This window comes from Nerophis lumbriciformis, linkage group LG32 (assembly GCF_033978685.3).
Source record: "Nerophis lumbriciformis linkage group LG32, RoL_Nlum_v2.1, whole genome shotgun sequence".
NCBI lineage: Eukaryota > Metazoa > Chordata > Actinopteri > Syngnathiformes > Syngnathidae > Nerophis > Nerophis lumbriciformis.
This window is the reverse complement of record NC_084579.2, coordinates 5,316,079-5,334,026: the sequence shown is the minus strand read 5'-3', so window position 1 is coordinate 5,334,026 and position 17,948 is coordinate 5,316,079. Positions and strand designations below refer to the sequence as shown.

The window sequence follows — 17,948 nt, the reverse complement described above, 5'->3', positions numbered from 1 at the left end:
TGGCAGTATTGTCCTGTTTAAAAGTGTCACAACATTGCTGTTTACGGCAGACGAACCGCTTTACGGCAGACACTGTTGTTGTGTGTTGTCAACACGTCACTCAGGTCCGCCTGAATTTCGGGAGTTTTTCGGGAGAAAATTTGTCCCGGGAGGTTTTCGGGAGAGGCGCTGAATTTCGGGAGTCTCCCGGAAAATCCGGGAGGGTTGGCAAGTATGTGTCTCAAGAAGCCATGTCTGTAAACAAATCATCTTGGTTTCAGTCGGCCATTTTTAGGCCAAAAACAGGTGTCGTACTCCAACGGACTCCTCCTAGGCACTTTGACGGAGTGAGTCGCGGTTAAAACTAGAAAATGACAATTTTGATGGGCCTGCTATCCGTGCCCTGGACCTCTGGCCGGGGGGTCGCAAGTCATACTTTTAGGATGGTGCAGAGTGTCTGAATCTGTGAGTTTTAGGTGGAAACGTACAAAATGAGCAACAAAGCTAGCCTAAAACGTTAGCATGCTAACACTAAATTGCTAACACTTAGCATTTGTGTTAACGTTGGCATGCTAACAGTTAGCATGTAGTTTTATGACTTTAAGGTGTATGGCTGCGGGAGTAAAGAAAAAAAGTGGGAAAATAGTGGAAAATGTCAGCATGCCATTTTTAGCTAGCATGCTAAACGTTAACGAGTGCTGCATAGCAAGTTATATGACGCTGGGGCAAACGGTTGCAAAAGTAGCCCATAAAGGTAGCATGCTAGCAAGTTAATATTAGTATGCTAACTGTTAACATGTGTCACATGCCAAGTTGTATGATTGTAGGGTGGATGGCTGAAAAATTAGAGAAAAAAGCTTAAAAAGTTAGCATGCTAACCTTAGCATGCTAACAATTAGCATGTGTCACATACCAAGTTGTATGACTGTAGGGTGTATGGCTGAAGAATTTGAGAAAAAAGCTTAAAAAGTTGGCATGCTAACATGCTAACCTTAGCATATTAACAGTTAGCATGTGTCACATGCCAAGTTGTATGACTCTAGGGTGTATGGCTGAAGAATTAGAGAAAAAAGCTTAAAAAGTTAGCATGTCAACATGCTAACCTTAGCATGCTAATAGTTAGCATGTGTCACATAGAAATGTATATGACTCTAAGGTGTATCACTGCTGCTTAGCAGCATGTGAATGGGCCTTTGCAAAGCAGCAGGCCCATAATGCCATAATAGCCAGTGATGCGTTTACAGCCACTCAAAAAGTCGGACAACTCCAACACCGCACATAAAGTGTAATTCCAGGTCGTTACACTATGATTTACCAATCAAACGTGTGCTTATTCTAGTGTCATTTATTAAGAATCTTAATTTATAAACATTAATCATGAAATGCTGTTATTATATTAAAGAAATATATATTTTACAAACAGAAAGTTACAGCAATGTACACTTTATCCCATGTTTACATCTCATTGTGCAACATGTGAACGTTATAATGGGAACTAAACGCGATATCTGAAAGGGGCACAAATTATTTCCAAAGCAGGACTCCCACCCAGACATACAATACTAGTCTTTAGCTCATGAAAAACAATAGGTTATTGTCATTGTAAGTGGGCCAAAACACTACCTATTTGTAGTGGGCGGAGCCTGGCGGCAAAAACTGCTCTTCGCCGTCACCAATCAAACTGTCATTTCTGCACATCAGGTGATCAGTGATGGATACGGAACTGATGGGCGATAATAAATTGTGACTATATGTGGGCGTGGCATGGCGCCAAACTTTTATCCGATGGTTCGCAGCAAAACACCAAATGTTGATAACTCAGCTCCACAAAACCTGATCTTGAATTGGTCGATTGATCGGCTGGAGAAACAACCCAGTGGGTTTCCTGTCCGCCCCCCGCAGAGAGCGAGCTGGCCATGCAGCTGGAATGTTGCCAGACAGAGGTGGAGTTTGTCCGCCGACGGTTGAAGCAGACGGAGGACAAGGTGGAGGCGGAGCGTGAGACGCGCCAGCAGCTGGACAACAAAGTGAGACAAAGACCAGGACGAGGATGTTTGTTGGTATAGTGACGTGTGTGTGTGTGTGTGTGTGTGGGTGTGTGGCATGCAGGTGGCAACGCTGCAGGCCCAGCTGGACCAGTCCAAGAAGAGCGTGATCGAACTCAAACGACACTGCCGACGCATGACCTCCGACCTCCAGGACGCGCGAGTCCTCAATGACAGCCTGCAGAACCGAACGCACGAACTGGACCGCAAGCAGAGACGGTGTTTGTACTTTCTGATGTTGCTGAAAAATGCTCCCGCACGCTCACCGCCATGTCTTCCCTCCCTCGCTTCGCCGCCGCCAGCTTCGACAGCAAGCTGACGCAGGCGCTGGAGGAAGCCGACGACGAGCGAGAGCTAAAGGACAAAGCTATGCAAGAGAACGCCACACTGGGGATGGAGCTATTCACGCTGCGCCGCCACCTACAGGTGAGGTCCTGGTGGTCGCATTGATGCCCTCGTTAATGCCGTGTGTGTGTGTAGGAGAGCCAGGCGGAGGCAGGTCGCTTACAGAAGCAGAAGGACGAGTTGTGCGCTCAGATCCGTGACCTCAGCGTTCCCGTGAATCTGGCCAGGGACTCCCTCCCTGACCTGAAGAGACAGCTCCGCCTCCTGGAGGGCGTGGCGGGCGAGCGGGCCGACGAGGTGTCCCAGCTGACCGCCAGAGTCCAACAGCAGCAACAGGTGACGACGATATGCTTGCAGGTGAGCGCGGGGCACGTGTAACCCCCCCCTATGTGGCCCTCCCTCTACAGGTGCAGGTGCGCCTGGAGCTGGAGTTGGAGCGCATGAAGCAGATCCACCAGAAGGAGCTGGAGGACAAAGACGAGGAGCTAGAGGACGTACACAAGTCTTCTCAGAGGAGGGTAGGTGGTCTCAGGAAGAAATAGTTTCATGTTAGCGACATGCTAGCAGGGCAAATGATGATGATGTGTTTTCTCGGTTGCCGTGGCAACGATGATGATGCAGCTGCGGCAGCTGGAGATGCAGCTGGAGCAGGAATACGAGGAGAAGCAGATGGTGATCCACGACAAACATGACCTCGAGGGACTCGTCGCCACACTGTGTGACCAGGTACGCACACACCTCGCCTGTTAGCATGTCAGCACGTTAGCCGTAGTCAGCGTGGGGCGGCTTGCAGGTGGGCCACCGAGACTTTGACGTGGAGAAAAAACTGAGGCGGGACTTGAAGAGGACGCACGCGCTCCTGGCCGATGCCCAGCTGCTGCTGGCCACACTTCAAAGTGAAGGGCGGAGCCCCGCAGACGCCGGCAAGGACCAGCTGGAACGTCTTCACTGGCAGGTGCGGCTCTCCACCGTCCCCACTGCGCCGCCATCTATTGACGTGTGTTTGTCAGCTGGAGGACAGCGAGACACAGCGGCGTGAGGCGGACAGCGCCCTGACCACCTTGACGCAGCAGCTGGAGGACACGCAGATGGAAGTGGACAACATGTGCAAGCAGAAGAGTCTGGTAAGACCGCCACGGCAGATGTTGTTTAGAGAGGGAATCAAACGTGCGGACTTTGCATGCGCAGTTGGACGAGCAGCTGTCCCTCCTCCAGCATGAGAAGGTGGACCTGCTGAAGCGCTTGGAGGAGGACCAGGAGGACCTGGAGGAGCTCATGAGGAAGCACAAAGCGCTGATTCAGCAGGTTAGTACATGTCCGTCCTCCGCGGTGCCGCCCCGCCCCCACCTCATTGTGTCTGCCTCGTGGACAGTCGTCCAATGACATCTGTCGCATCAAAGAACTGGAGGCGGAGCTTGAAGAGGTCAAGAAGGAGAGACACGCCCTCCGGGAAGAGGTAAGATGCACCGACATTTGTTCTTCCCTCCATCACGTCCTCTTCCTCGCGCCGTGCAGCTCCAGCAGCAAGCGTCCAGGTTGCAGTTCCTGGAGTCGTCCACCGTGGGGCGGAGCATCGTCAGCAAACAGGAAGCGCGCGTGTGTGACCTAGAAAACAAACTGGAGTTCCAAAGAGGACAAGTCAAGAGGTTTGAGGTGAGACAAAGTCCACTGCTGGAGGATAGTGGGACCTTCCTGATGACATCACAGTCCCACAACGTCTGCATCTTCCAAAAGGTCCTGGTGCTGCGTTTGCGGGACAGCGTGGTTCGTCTCGGCGAGGAGCTCGAGCAGAGCGCACAGGCGGAGGCTCGGGAGCGTGACAACGCTCGCTACTTCCAGCAGCGTCTGCAGGACGTCCGCGTGGAGATGGACGAGCTGAGTCAGCGCGAGCAGGACAGCAGCCGGCGCCGCATGGAGCTGGTGAGAGGCAATCAGCCGATCCAAACATGACTTGTCTAGTAGCCACGCCCCCTTCAGGGCATCAGCCAACCACACGCTCCTCTTGTCTTTGACGCCGCTTGTGTGTCAGGACCACAACAGGAAGTGATGCCATCTTTGTTTACAGACAATGCAGGTGGAGGAGCTGACGGCCATCAGGCAGACATTACAAGCCGACCTGGAAACTTCCATCAGACGCATCGTTGATCTGCAGGCCGCCCTGGAGGAGGTGGAGTCAAGCGATGACAGCGACTCTGAGAGGTAACAAGGCCCCTCCCCCAAGGAGAGATCACATGATTGGTTCCTCCCCCCCACTCCCGAGCATGCTGACCATGCGTTGTTCACTCCAGCGTTCGTGCGGCCGCGACGTCGTCCTCGACAAAGAAAGATCCGTAAGAATGTGTGCGCCGTGCGTGCTCGCCTTGGCCATGCACGTGTAGTACGGTTCTAGAATGATCACCTGTCATCGTGTTGCTATGGTGATATGCGAGCAGTGGCGTGCACGCTCACTAACGCAGTGACATCAGCTGCGTTGCCGCACGTCCATGAACCTTCCAGATCATTCCACGCTGCTTAGTAACGATCGTTGTCCTCACAGAGACTCTGCGTCCAGCCTCGGCACGGAAGACGTCGGCGAGGGCATACGTGGAGTTTCTCGAGGAAGCTCTCGTGGCAAAGGATCTCCTTATGGCAGCAGTACCTTTAGCGGCCAGGAGGGGCGCCAGTCGGCAGCGGACACCAGCAGCACGTACAGTTTCCGGTAAGCCACGACTAGACTTTGACCGGCGTGACTGTGATTCAGGTCTTAGGAGGTTCTGTTCTGCTCAGCTCCTGCGCGGATGAAGACAACGCGGAGGCGGGAAGCTCTCGAGGTTTGGGACGGGCGCCGTCCTCCTCGGCACTGTCGGAGCTTCTGGAAGGACTGCGAAAGCGACGAGCGGGCGGCGAAGCGGAGGCGGGCAGCACCATGTCACTTCCTGTTTACCAAACAACGGCAGCTTCCGCGCTGCGCCGTCGAGCATCGGCGCTCTCTCTCGCGCCCGATGACCTCCCGGAAATTCGACCCAGCATCCTCAAGCCGCCCTCGCCGCTTCTTCCTCGTGCCGCTGGCGACTCGCTGACGACGACGCCTCGCTTCAACTCCTGCGAGTTTTCGACGTCCCTCCCCCCGTTGCCACGCCTCTCGTCCTTGGCGTCCTCACACGCCGTCCACGAGCGCCTCCCCTCCTTGTCCATCCCAGAGGAGGACTACACGCAAGACCCTTCGCGCTCTGTCGCGACTTTACGGCGCTCCCCGCAGGCGGCTCGCCGCTGTGCACTATCTAACCTCGTCTCAGAGGACCCGGGCGAAGGCCACCTGGGCTCGGAGCCCGTTGTCTTCCAGAACCGCCGCCTGGTTGGCGAGTGGGACGACACGTCCGACATCCTTCCCGCCGTCCGCAGATCTCAATCCGCCAGCAGCCTGGCCGGCTCCGTGCGGGGAGGCAGGAGAGCGCTGAGCGTCCATTTTGGAGAGCTTCCTCCCTCCACCCGCCAACGCAGCTCTGAAACCGAGTCGTCCAGCTCAGGCGGTTCAGGAAGTTCAGAGGCCACGCGGCCCAGAAGGCGATCGGAGCGACCGCAAGGAGAACGACTGGAAGCTGAGGGCAGCGAGTGCGGAGACGTGTCCTCCGTCATGAGGAAGTACCTCAGGAAGGAAGTGGACTGAAGCGGCGCCAGGTGACACATCACATGCATCATTAGTTACATTAACCTCATTAGGCCCATTAGTATTAGTTACATTACCTCAGTAACCTCATTACTTACTTATCATTAGCTACGCCAGCTGCATTAGCATCATTAGCTACATTAACATCATTATCTATATTGTTTGCATTATTCACATTAGCTACATTGACCATTACCATGAATTGATTAACGTGGACCCCGACTTAAACAAGTTGAAAAACGTAATGGTGTGTTACCATTTAGTGGTCAATTGTACGGAATATGTACTGTTCTGTGCAATCTACTAATAAAAGTCTCAATCAATCAATCAAAAAGACCTCATTAGCATCATTAGTTACACTAGCTGCATTAGCATCATTAGTTACGCTATCTGCATTAGCATCATTCATATTATTACCTACATTCTAGGCATTACTCACATTAGCAACATTAACATCGTTAAGTTACATTAGGACCATTACCTACATTTTTTACATTACTCCATACTTGCCAACTCTCCCGGATTTTCCGGGAGACTCCCGAAATTCAGCGCCTCTCCCGAAAACCTCCCGGGACAAATTTTCTCCCGAAAAACTCCCGAAATTCAGGCGGACCTGAGTGACGTGTTGACAACACACAACAACAGTGTCTACCGTAAAGCAGTTCGTCTGCCGTAAACAGCAATGTTGTGACACTTTTAAACAGGACAATACTGCCATCTACTGTACATGCATATGTGACCCACCCATAATGTGTCACATTTTTATGTTGATTTATTTATTTTATTTTGTGGTTTGAATTCGTTTTTGGAGCTGTCATTACACATTTATCAGTATTCACATTGGTCAGTAGGGGGCAGTAGGGCGTTTCTTCCCAATTGAAAGCTATCGCCTGCAGACCGGAAGTGTCTTGTCATTCTGATGAGCGCGACCAGTCTGTGAACAATTGAAACGTCCTGTGTGCTTTTTCCTCCTGTATAACAGGTTAGTTTTGGTGAATCAACTCACTGAATAATATCCATGTGATCTTTATAAGTTTAAGTACACATTCTGATGGTGGAGCCTAACTCTAAAGTGTTTGTGAGTTGTAGTTTGTAAATGAACACTGAAATTCAAGTATTTATTTTATTTATATATATATATATATATATATATATATATATATATATATATATATATATATATATATATATATATATATATATATATATATATATATAGCTAGAATTCACTGAAAGTCAAGTATTTCTTATATATATATATATATATATATATATATATATATATATATATATATATATATATATATATATATATATATATATATATATATATATATCTTAACCACGCCCCCAACCACGCCCCCCGCCCCACCCCCGTCCACGCCCCCGCCCCCACCCACCTCCCGAAATCGGAGGTCTCAAGGTTGGCAAGTATGCATTACTCACATTGAAATTTCGTTCTTAGCTGTACTGTAAAGTTCAAATTTGAATGACAATAAAAGGAAGTCTAAGTCTAATTAGTTACATTTACCAAATTAACCTCACGAGTTACATTAGCATCATTAGTTACGCCAACTGCGCGCGTCATTAGCTACATTTGCATCATAACCGACGTAATTTACATTGCTCACATTACATTAACCTTGTTAGCATCCTTAGTTACAATAGCATCATTAGTTACCTCATTAGCATTAGTTATGTTACAATTACAACAGCAGTTACATTAGCATCATTAGTTATGCTATCTGCATTAGCGTCATTAGCATTATTACACATTATTCACATTAGCAACATGAACCTCATTAGCATCGTTAGTTACATTAGAATCGTTACCTACATCTTTTACATGACTCCCATTGGTTACAGTCACCTCATGAGTTACATTAGCATCATTAGCTATGCTACCGGCATTAGCATCATTGGATACATTAGCGAAGTGAAGTGAATTATATTTATAATAAAGGGCTTTACATAGTGAAACCCATTAACTAAGTTACATTTAAACCAGTGTGGGCGGGTGAAGTATCTTGCCCAAGAACACAAGGGCAGTGACTTGGATGGCGGAAGCCGAGATCAAACCTGCAACCCGCAAGTTGCTGGCACGGCCGCTCTACCAACTGAGCCATGCCGCCCATTACATCATTACCTGTATTATTTTCATTATTCACATTGGCTACAATCGACATCATTAGCATTACTAGTTACGTTAGCAACATCTAGCTATGCTAGATGCATTGACATTACCTGTAATATTTGCATTACTCACATTGGCAAAATTAACTTCGTTAGCCTTATTAGGTGCATTAGCATAGTCCCTTACATTTTTTACATTACTCACATTAGTTATATTCACCAAATTAACCTCATGAGTTACCATGAATTGATTAACGTGGACCCCAACTTAAACAAATTGAAAAACTTATTGGGGTGTTACCATTTAGTGGTCAATTGTACGGAATATGTACTGTACTGTGCAATCTACTAATAAAAGTCTCAATCAATCAATCAAAACGCATCATTAGTTACGCTAGCGGCATTAAATTTGTTTGCTACTTTAGCTATATTAACATCATTATGCATTTGTCTCATTAGCTACTAGCCTCTACATGGCTCACATTACCCACAATAGCCTTGTTAGCATTATTAGCTACATTAACCTCATCAGCTATGTTAGCTACTTTATCATTATTAACATAATTATGCATTAGTCTCATTACCTACTAGCATCTAAATGGCTCACATTACCCACAATAACCTTGTTAGCATCATTAGCTACATTAACCCCATCAGCTATGTTATCATTATTAACATAATTACGCATTAGTCTCATTAGCTACTAGCCTCTACATTACCCACAATAGCCTTGTTAGCATCATTAGCTACATTAACCTCATCAGCTATGTTAGCTACTTTATCATTATTAACATAATTATGCATTAGTCTCATTACCTACTAGCATCTAAATGGCTCACATTACCCACAATAACCTTGTTAGCATCATTAGCTACATTAACCCCATCAGCTATGTTATCATTATTAACATAATTACGCATTAGTCTCATTACTTACTAGCATCTACATTACCCACAATAACCTTGTTAGCATCATTAGCTACATTAACCCCATCAGCTATGTTATCATTATTAACATAATTACGCATTAGTCTCATTAGCTACTAGCCTCTACATTACCCACAATAGCCTTGTTAGCATCATTAGCTACATTAACCTCATCAGCTATGTTAGCTACTTTATCATTATTAACATAATTATGCATTAGTCTCATTACCTACTAGCATCTAAATGGCTCACATTACCCACAATAACCTTGTTAGCATCATTAGCTACATTAACCCCATCAGCTATGTTATCATTATTAACATAATTATGCATTAGTCTCATTAGCTACTAGCCTCTACATTACCCACAATAACCTTGTTAGCATCATTAGCTACATTAACCCCATCAGCTATGTTATCATTATTAACATAATTACGCATTAGTCTCATTAACTACTAGCCTCTACATTACCCACAATAACCTTGTTAGCATCATTAGCTACATTAACCCCATCAGCTATGTTATCATTATTAACATAATTACGCATTAGTCTCATTAGCTACTAGCATCTACATTACCCACAATAACCTTGTTAGCATCATTAGCTACATTAACCCCATCAGCTAGGTTATCATTATTAACATAATTATGCATTAGTCTCATTACCTACTAGCCTCTACATTACCCACAATAGCCTTGTTAGCATCATTAGCTACATTAACCCCATCAGCTATGTTATCATTATTAACATAATTACGCATTAGTCTCATTAGCTACTAGCAACATTAGCCGTGTAGCTACATTACCTTCTGACTTTCCGTTTCTTCTTCCTCAATAGCGTAGTTATCATGATGAAGATCAAGTGGAGCGCCGTCGTTCGCCAACAAGCACATCTGTCACGTTGTTTTGGAATAAAGAAGCAAAAATACGATTAAACACTTTTGTATTTGTTTGTTAACATTGAATCTATGCAATGCACACACTTATCAAGGTCTTAATCAGTCAGATGTGGATCTAGCCCCGCCCCTTGCAAAGCCCCGCCTCTTGTGATGAAGCGACAGAGATCAAAGAGATTAAAGGATGACAAGCAGATGGTGGGGGGGTCGGGGAGTCAGGGTTAGTTTCCGGGGGAATGCATTATGGGTACACACACGTCATGTTTTACTGTTGCATCAATCAATCAATCAATCAATGTTTACTTATATAGCCCTAAATCACAAGTGTCTCAAAGGGCTGCACAAGCCACAACGACATCATCGGCTCAGATCCCACATCAGGGCAAGGAACCCCCCGGGCGACTAGTGCAATGGACGTTGAGTGGATCTAGCACAGGGGTCTCAAACTCAATTTACCTGGGGGCCACTGGATGCAGAAACTGGGCCGCAAGAAAAGATTTGTTAAAAAAAATCTAACGTGCACTTTTTAATGAATTCACATTCTTTGAATGGCTATCCCTGTCATGTCTGTGTAATCATGTTTTGTTTTAAGTCATGTTTTGTTTAGTTATAGGACTCTTTAGTTTCTGTCTTTTCACTCCCTTGTCTTGTTTCCATGATTACCCCATTAGTTTCACCTGTTCCACGTTTGGACTCATTGTGCACTCTTGTTTGTCACCATAGCAACCATTAGTTTTCACATGTCACGTCACGCACCTGTTTCACGTTTTGAGTCACGCACCTGCTTTCACTAATCATGTCCATAGTATTTAAGTTCATTCATTTTCTGTTGTTCGTCCTGACGACCTCACCACATTTATGCTCTGTCCATTTTTTCATGTCCATGTTCACGCTGCTCCTTTTTTGTCCATGCCAAGTAAGTTTTCTTTATTCAAGCCATAGTTTGCAAGTTTTGTTTAATTGTTCATAGTTTATTCTCCGCCACTGTGCGCGCTTTTTGTTTGATCCTTTTTTTTTGTATTTATAGTTAATAAATAAATCATGTACCTTCATTCCCGTCTCGCCCGTGCCAACTTTCCGTTGCATCCCGGAAAAGCAAACACCCAAGATCAAGTCCTGACAATCCCGCCCTAGCAACATACTTGCCAACCCTCCCGATTTTTCTGGGAGACTCCCGAATTTCAGTGCCTCTCCCGAAAATCTCCCGGGGCAACCATTCTCCTGAATTTGTCCCAATTTTCACCCGGACAACAATATTAAGGGCGTGCCATGATAGCACTGCCTTAAACGAAACTGTCATCGCGTCCGCTTTTACACCATACAAACAGCGTGCCGGCCCAGTCACATGTTGTATGAGGCTTCTGCAGACACACGTAAGTGACTGCAAGGCATACTTGATCAACGGCCATACAGGTCACACTGAGGGTGGCCCTATAAACAACTTTAACACTGTTACAAATATGCGCCACACTGTGAACCCACACCAAACAAGAATGACAAACACATTTCGGGAGAACATCCACCGTAACACAACATAAACACAACAAAACAAATACCCAGAACACCTTGCAGCCCTAACTCTTCCGGGTTACTACTACCACCAAACTCCGCCCACCTCAACCGACGCACGGGCTAACATTAACATGCTAACAGTAGCATGCTAACACATGAAGAGCCAACATACGCCTAAGATGGAGGCGTTAACATGCGTCTAAGATGGAGGCAAGTATTGAAATACATGTTTATTAGGTTAAAAAATATGAAACTGCTAGCATAAACCATTAACCCGCTAACATTAGTGAGGTAACAGTGAAACAGCTAGCTAGCATACTTTTGATATGGCACCAAGTGACGGAATCCATGGCTATTATGTTAAAAAGTAAGAAATTAGCTAAAATGCTAGCATAAAGTGTTAGCGTGCTAATATTAACATGCTAAAATATTAACAAGCAACGAAATACATGATTATTAGGTTTACAATGTACGATATTTGCTCAAATGATTGTAAAAAATTGTTAGCTTGCTAACATTAGCATGCTAACACATGAAGCGCTAACATACGCCTAAGATGGAGGCGCTAACATGCGTCTAAGATGGAGGCAAGTATTGAAATACATGTTTATTAGGTTAAAAAAAATACGAAACTGCTAGCATAAACCATTAACCCGCTAACATTAGTGAGGTAACAGTGAAACAGCTAGCTAGCATACTTTTGATATGGCACCAAGTGACGGAATCCATGGCTATTATGTTAAAAAGTAAGAAATTAGCTAAAATGCTAGCATAAAGTGTTAGCGTGCTAATATTAACATGCTAAAATATTAACAAGCAACGAAATACATGATTATTAGGTTTACAATGTACGATATTTGCTCAAATGATTGTAAAAAATTGTTAGCTTGCTAACATTAGCATGCTAACACATGAAGCGCTAACATACGCCTAAGATGGAGGCGCTAACATGCGTCTAAGATGGAGGCAAGTATTGAAATACATGTTTATTAGGTTAAAAAAAATACGAAACTGCTAGCATAAACCATTAACCCGCTAACATTAGTGAGGTAACAGTGAAACAGCTAGCTAGCATACTTTTGATATGGCACCAAGTGACGGAATCCATGGCTATTATGTTAAAAAGTAAGAAATTAGCTAAAATGCTAGCATAAAGTGTTAGCGTGCTAATATTAACATGCTAAAATATTAACAAGCAACGAAATACATGATTATTAGGTTTACAATGTACGATATTTGCTCAAATTATTGTAAAAAATTGTTAGCTTGCTAACATTAGCATGCTAACACATGAAGCGCTAACATACGTCTAAGATGGAGGCAAGTATTGAAATACATGTTTATTAGGTTAAAAAATACGAAACTGCTAGCATAAACCATTAACCCGCTAACATTAGTGAGGTAACAGTGAAACAGTTAGCTAGCATACTTATGTTAAAAAGTAAGAAATTTGCTAAAATGCTAGCATAAAGTGTTAGCGTGCTAATATTAACATGCTAAAATATTAACAAGCAACGAAATACATGATTATTAGGTTTACAATGTACGATATTTGCTAAAATTATTGTAAAAAATGATTAGCTTGCTAACATTAGCATGCTAACACATGAAGCGCTAACATACGCCTAAGATGGAGGCAAGTATTGAAATACATGTTTTATTAGGTGAAAAAATAGGAAACTAGGTAAAAATGCTAGCATAAAGCATTAGCATGCTAACATAAACATGCTAAAATTAGCATGCTAACATTCATTTCGATGGGAACTTCCTGGAAATTTCGGGAAAAGTCTGTTAGGAGCAGGGTTTTTTTTTCATGGTTTTATCATCATTCGAGTGACAAATAAATAATATATCGCGAAAGCGGCAACCCGACGTGACGTCACGGAAAGTAATCGTCCCGCCTCTGTTACGGCTCTGCTGCTTGGTGGGGGTGGGGGGGGGGTGGGGGGGGGGGGGGGGGGGGAGAAAGAGGGCGTGTTTTGTGGCCGTGACGTGGAGCAATCAAGTGACGCGGGAGAGCAAACTTTGATGTCTTTCGAGGGCAGATGGAGAGAGAGAGAGAGAGAGAGAGAGAGAGAAGGCGGGAAGAAAGATCCACTCGATTCCGCTCGTCCGCTGCTCGTGCGTGAAGACCCACGCAGGACGGACGCACTGACCCCCCCCCCTACCGCCCCGCCCCCTCGCGTGGACCACCGGCGGGTGTCGCCATGTCTCCGTCCGCGTGCACGGCGTGCACGTTATTGTTGATGGTGATGATGATGACGTGCAGCTGCGTGACGGCGCGTGCAGGTAAGACCCACTCGTGTGCGTGTTTTGACTTGCGGTGATCATGCGGTGTTTTTGTGAGCCCCCCCTCATCCCAGCCCGGATGCTTGGCGGCGTGCTTATACCGCAGCACGCGTGCACGCTGCCCACGCCAGTGCGTGCGAGGCTATATACGTGCTGCAGTGAGAGGCGCGTGCACGCGGGGATTCCATCAAGTTAGTTTCTGTGTGACGAGGGACACTTCATTAGGGACACCGTCCACATGTTTACCAGCAGGTCTAATTAAGTGGACACCTAAGTTTGTACACTTTTTCTTTTGGCCACAGGGGGGCGCTGCCTTCACTTATTTTGGATTTTTTTTTTTTAAAAACAATTGCTGGTATGTTGTCAAAGTTGCCAGATCTAATCCAGGCTAAGACGGGACACCGTTTACGCTTGAAGGATCTCGTTACGCAACACACAGAGGAACTCTGTGAAAAGTTCTAGAATGTGACAGTGATGAAGACGCCAGTGAACACGCGCTCACATCGCATCATTTTCTAGTCCGCGGTGACGCTATCACTCGAAGCTAATGCGACTTAAGTGCTCGCTAGCATCACACCGCTGATAACATTATGAAGCTAACGTGACCTAAGCGCCAGCTAGCATCACGCCGCTGATAACATTATGAAGCTAACGTGACTTAAGCGCCAGCTAACATCACACCGCTGATAACATTATGAAGCTAACGTAACTTAAGTGCTAGCATCACACCGCTGATAACATAATGAAGCTAACATAACTTAAGTGCTAGCATCACACCGCTGATAACATAATGAAGCTAACATAACTTAAGTGCTAGCATCACACCGCTGATAACATAATGAAGCTAACATAACTTAAGTGCTAGCATCACACCGCTGATAACATAATGAAGCTAACATAACTTAAGTGCTAGCATCACGCCGCTGATAACATAATGAAGCTAACATAACTTAAGTGCTAGCATCACGCCGCTGATAACATAATGAAGCTAACGTAACTTAAGTGCTAGCATCACACCGCTGATAACATAATGAAGACCAATAGCGTGCTTCAGTAGATGCCGTTTGTGAAATGTGACAGCTGTGCCGAGAGAGACATCAGCAAGTGTTCAAAGGTTGCGGGTTCAATGCCCGTCACACTGTCACATGTCATACTGTCACATGTCCGACTGTTACATGTCCGACTGTTACACTGTCACATGTCACACTGTTACATGTCAGACTGTCACATGTCACACTGTCACATGTCAGACTGTTACATGTCAGACTGTTACATGTCACACTGTTACATGTCAGACTGTCACATGTCAGACTGTTACATGTCAGACTGTTACATGTCACATGTCAGACTGTCACATGTCACACTGTTACACGTCACACTGTTACACGTCACACTGTTACATGTCAGACTGTCACATGTCACATGTCACACTGTCACATGTCAGACTGTTACATGTCACACTGTTACATGTCACACTGTCACATGTCACACTGTCACATGTCAGACTGTCACATGTCAGACTGTTACATGTCACACTGTCGCATGTCACACTGTCACATGTCAGACTGTCACATGTCAGACTGTTACACGTCACACTGTTACATGTCAGACTGTCACATGTCACACTGTCACACGTCACACTGTTACATGTCAGACTGTCACATGTCACACTGTCACATGTCAGACTGTTACATGTCTGACTGTTACATGTCAGACTGTCACATGTCACACTGTCACATGTCACATGTCAGACTGTTACATGTCACACTGTCACATGTCAGACTGTTACATGTCAGACTGTTACATGTCAGACTGTCACATGTCACACTGTCACATGTCACATGTCAGACTGTTACATGTCACACTGTCACATGTCAGACTGTTACATGTCACACTGTCACATGTCAGACTGTTACATGTCAGACTGTTACATGTCACACTGTTACATGTCAGACTGTCACATGTCAGACTGTTACATGTCAGACTGTTACATGTCACATGTCAGACTGTCACATGTCACACTGTTACACGTCACACTGTTACACGTCACACTGTTACATGTCAGACTGTCACATGTCACACTGTCACATGTCACACTGTCACATGTCAGACTGTTACATGTCACACTGTTACATGTCACACTGTCACATGTCACACTGTCACATGTCAGACTGTCACATGTCAGACTGTTACATGTCACACTGTCGCATGTCACACTGTCACATGTCAGACTGTCACATGTCAGACTGTTACACGTCACACTGTTACATGTCAGACTGTCACATGTCACACTGTCACACGTCACACTGTTACATGTCAGACTGTCACATGTCACACTGTCACATGTCAGACTGTTACATGTCTGACTGTTACATGTCAGACTGTCACATGTCACACTGTCACATGTCACATGTCAGACTGTTACATGTCACACTGTCACATGTCAGACTGTTACATGTCAGACTGTTACATGTCAGACTGTCACATGTCACACTGTCACATGTCACATGTCAGACTGTTACATGTCACACTGTCACATGTCAGACTGTTACATGTCTGACTGTTACATGTCAGACTGTCACATGTCACACTGTCACATGTCACACTGTCACATGTCAGACTGTTACATGTCACACTGTTACATGTCAGACTGTTACATGTCAGACTGTCACATGTCACACTGTCACATGTCAGACTGTTACATGTCAGACTGTCACATGTCACACTGTCACATGTCACATGTAAGACTGTTACATGTCACACTGTCACATGTCAGACTGTTACATGTCTGACTGTTACATGTCAGACTGTCACATGTCACACTGTCACATGTCACACTGTCACATGTCACACTGTTACATGTCACACTGTTACATGTCAGACTGTTACATGTCAGACTGTCACATGTCACACTGTCACATGTCACACTGTCACATGTCAGACTGTTACATGTCAGACTGTCACATGTCACACTGTCACATGTCACATGTCAGACTGTTACATGTCACACTGTCACATGTCACACTGTTACATGTCAGACTGTTACATGTCACACTGTCACATGTCAGACTGTTACATGTCACACTGTCACATGTCACACTGTCACATGTCACACTGTCACATGTCAGACTGTCACATGTCACACTGTCACATGTCAGACTGTTACATGTCAGACTGTTACATGTCAGACTGTCACATGTCACACTGTCACATGTCAGACTGTTACATGTCAGACTGTTACATGTCAGACTGTCACATGTCACACTGTCACATTTCACACTGTCACATGTCAGACTGTTACATGTCACACTGTTACATGTCATACTGTTACATGTCACACTGTTACATGTCAGACTGTTACATGTCACACTGTCACATGTCACACTGTTACATGTCACACTGTTACATGTCACACTGTCACACGTCACCCTGTCACATGTCACACTGTCACATGTAACAGTGTGACATGTGACACTGTCACATGTCACACTGTTACATGTCAGACTGTTACATGTCACACTGTTACATGTCAGACTGTCACATGTCACACTGTCACATGTCACACTGTTACATGTCAGACTGGTACATGTCACACTGTTACATGTCACACTGTCACATGTCACCCTGTCACATGTCACACTGTCACATGTCAGACTGTTACATGTCACACTGTTACATGTCAGACTGTTACATGTCACACTGTTACATGTCACACTGTTACATGTCACACTGTCACATGTCACACTGTCACATGTCACACTGTCACATGTCACACTGTTACATGTCACACTGTTCCATGTCAGACTGTTACATGTCACACTGTTACATGTCACACTGTCACATGTCACATGTCACACTGTCACATGTCACACTGTTACATGTCACACTGTTACATGTCACACTGTTGCATGTCACACTGTCACATGTCACACTGTTACATGTCAGACTGTTACATGTCAGACTGTTACATGTCAGACTGTTACATGTCAGACTGTTACATGTCACACTGTTACATGTCACACTGTTACATGTCACACTGTTACATGTCACACGTCAGACTGTTACATGTCACACTGTTACATGTCACACTGTTACATGTCAGACTGTCACATGTCACACTGTCACACTGTTACATGTCACACTGTCACATGTCACACTGTCACATGTCACACTGTCA

General features: G+C 45.2%; 2 protein-coding genes across 4 annotated transcripts in view; both read left to right on the top strand.

The window, feature by feature from the left end:
* The window catches only part of LOC133574521 (unconventional myosin-XVIIIb-like), a 47,448-nt gene extending 37,454 nt beyond the window's left edge, over positions 1-9,994 (top strand). Inside the window, exons 28-44 of the mRNA XM_061926677.2 lie at positions 1,882-2,006; positions 2,089-2,243; positions 2,327-2,450; positions 2,505-2,705; positions 2,777-2,887; positions 2,991-3,095; positions 3,163-3,324; positions 3,380-3,493; positions 3,558-3,674; positions 3,742-3,825; positions 3,885-4,022; positions 4,104-4,289; positions 4,435-4,568; positions 4,658-4,699; positions 4,906-5,067; positions 5,136-6,026; positions 9,913-9,994. Of these exons, the coding sequence (XP_061782661.1) occupies positions 1,882-2,006; positions 2,089-2,243; positions 2,327-2,450; positions 2,505-2,705; positions 2,777-2,887; positions 2,991-3,095; positions 3,163-3,324; positions 3,380-3,493; positions 3,558-3,674; positions 3,742-3,825; positions 3,885-4,022; positions 4,104-4,289; positions 4,435-4,568; positions 4,658-4,699; positions 4,906-5,067; positions 5,136-6,015 (2,840 nt within the window). The 3' untranslated portion in view covers positions 6,016-6,026; positions 9,913-9,994. The remainder of the gene's footprint in view (positions 1-1,881; positions 2,007-2,088; positions 2,244-2,326; positions 2,451-2,504; positions 2,706-2,776; positions 2,888-2,990; positions 3,096-3,162; positions 3,325-3,379; positions 3,494-3,557; positions 3,675-3,741; positions 3,826-3,884; positions 4,023-4,103; positions 4,290-4,434; positions 4,569-4,657; positions 4,700-4,905; positions 5,068-5,135; positions 6,027-9,912) is intronic.
* Positions 9,995-13,577: 3,583 nt separating this feature from the next.
* sez6l (seizure related 6 homolog (mouse)-like) overlaps positions 13,578-17,948 on the top strand; it is a 31,414-nt gene continuing 27,043 nt past the window's right edge. For all 3 annotated transcript variants that reach the window (XM_061926688.1, XM_061926689.1, XM_061926687.1), the window contains exon 1: positions 13,578-13,771. In XM_061926688.1, coding sequence (XP_061782672.1) covers positions 13,690-13,771 — 82 coding nt within the window. In that variant the 5' untranslated portion in view covers positions 13,578-13,689. The remainder of the gene's footprint in view (positions 13,772-17,948) is intronic.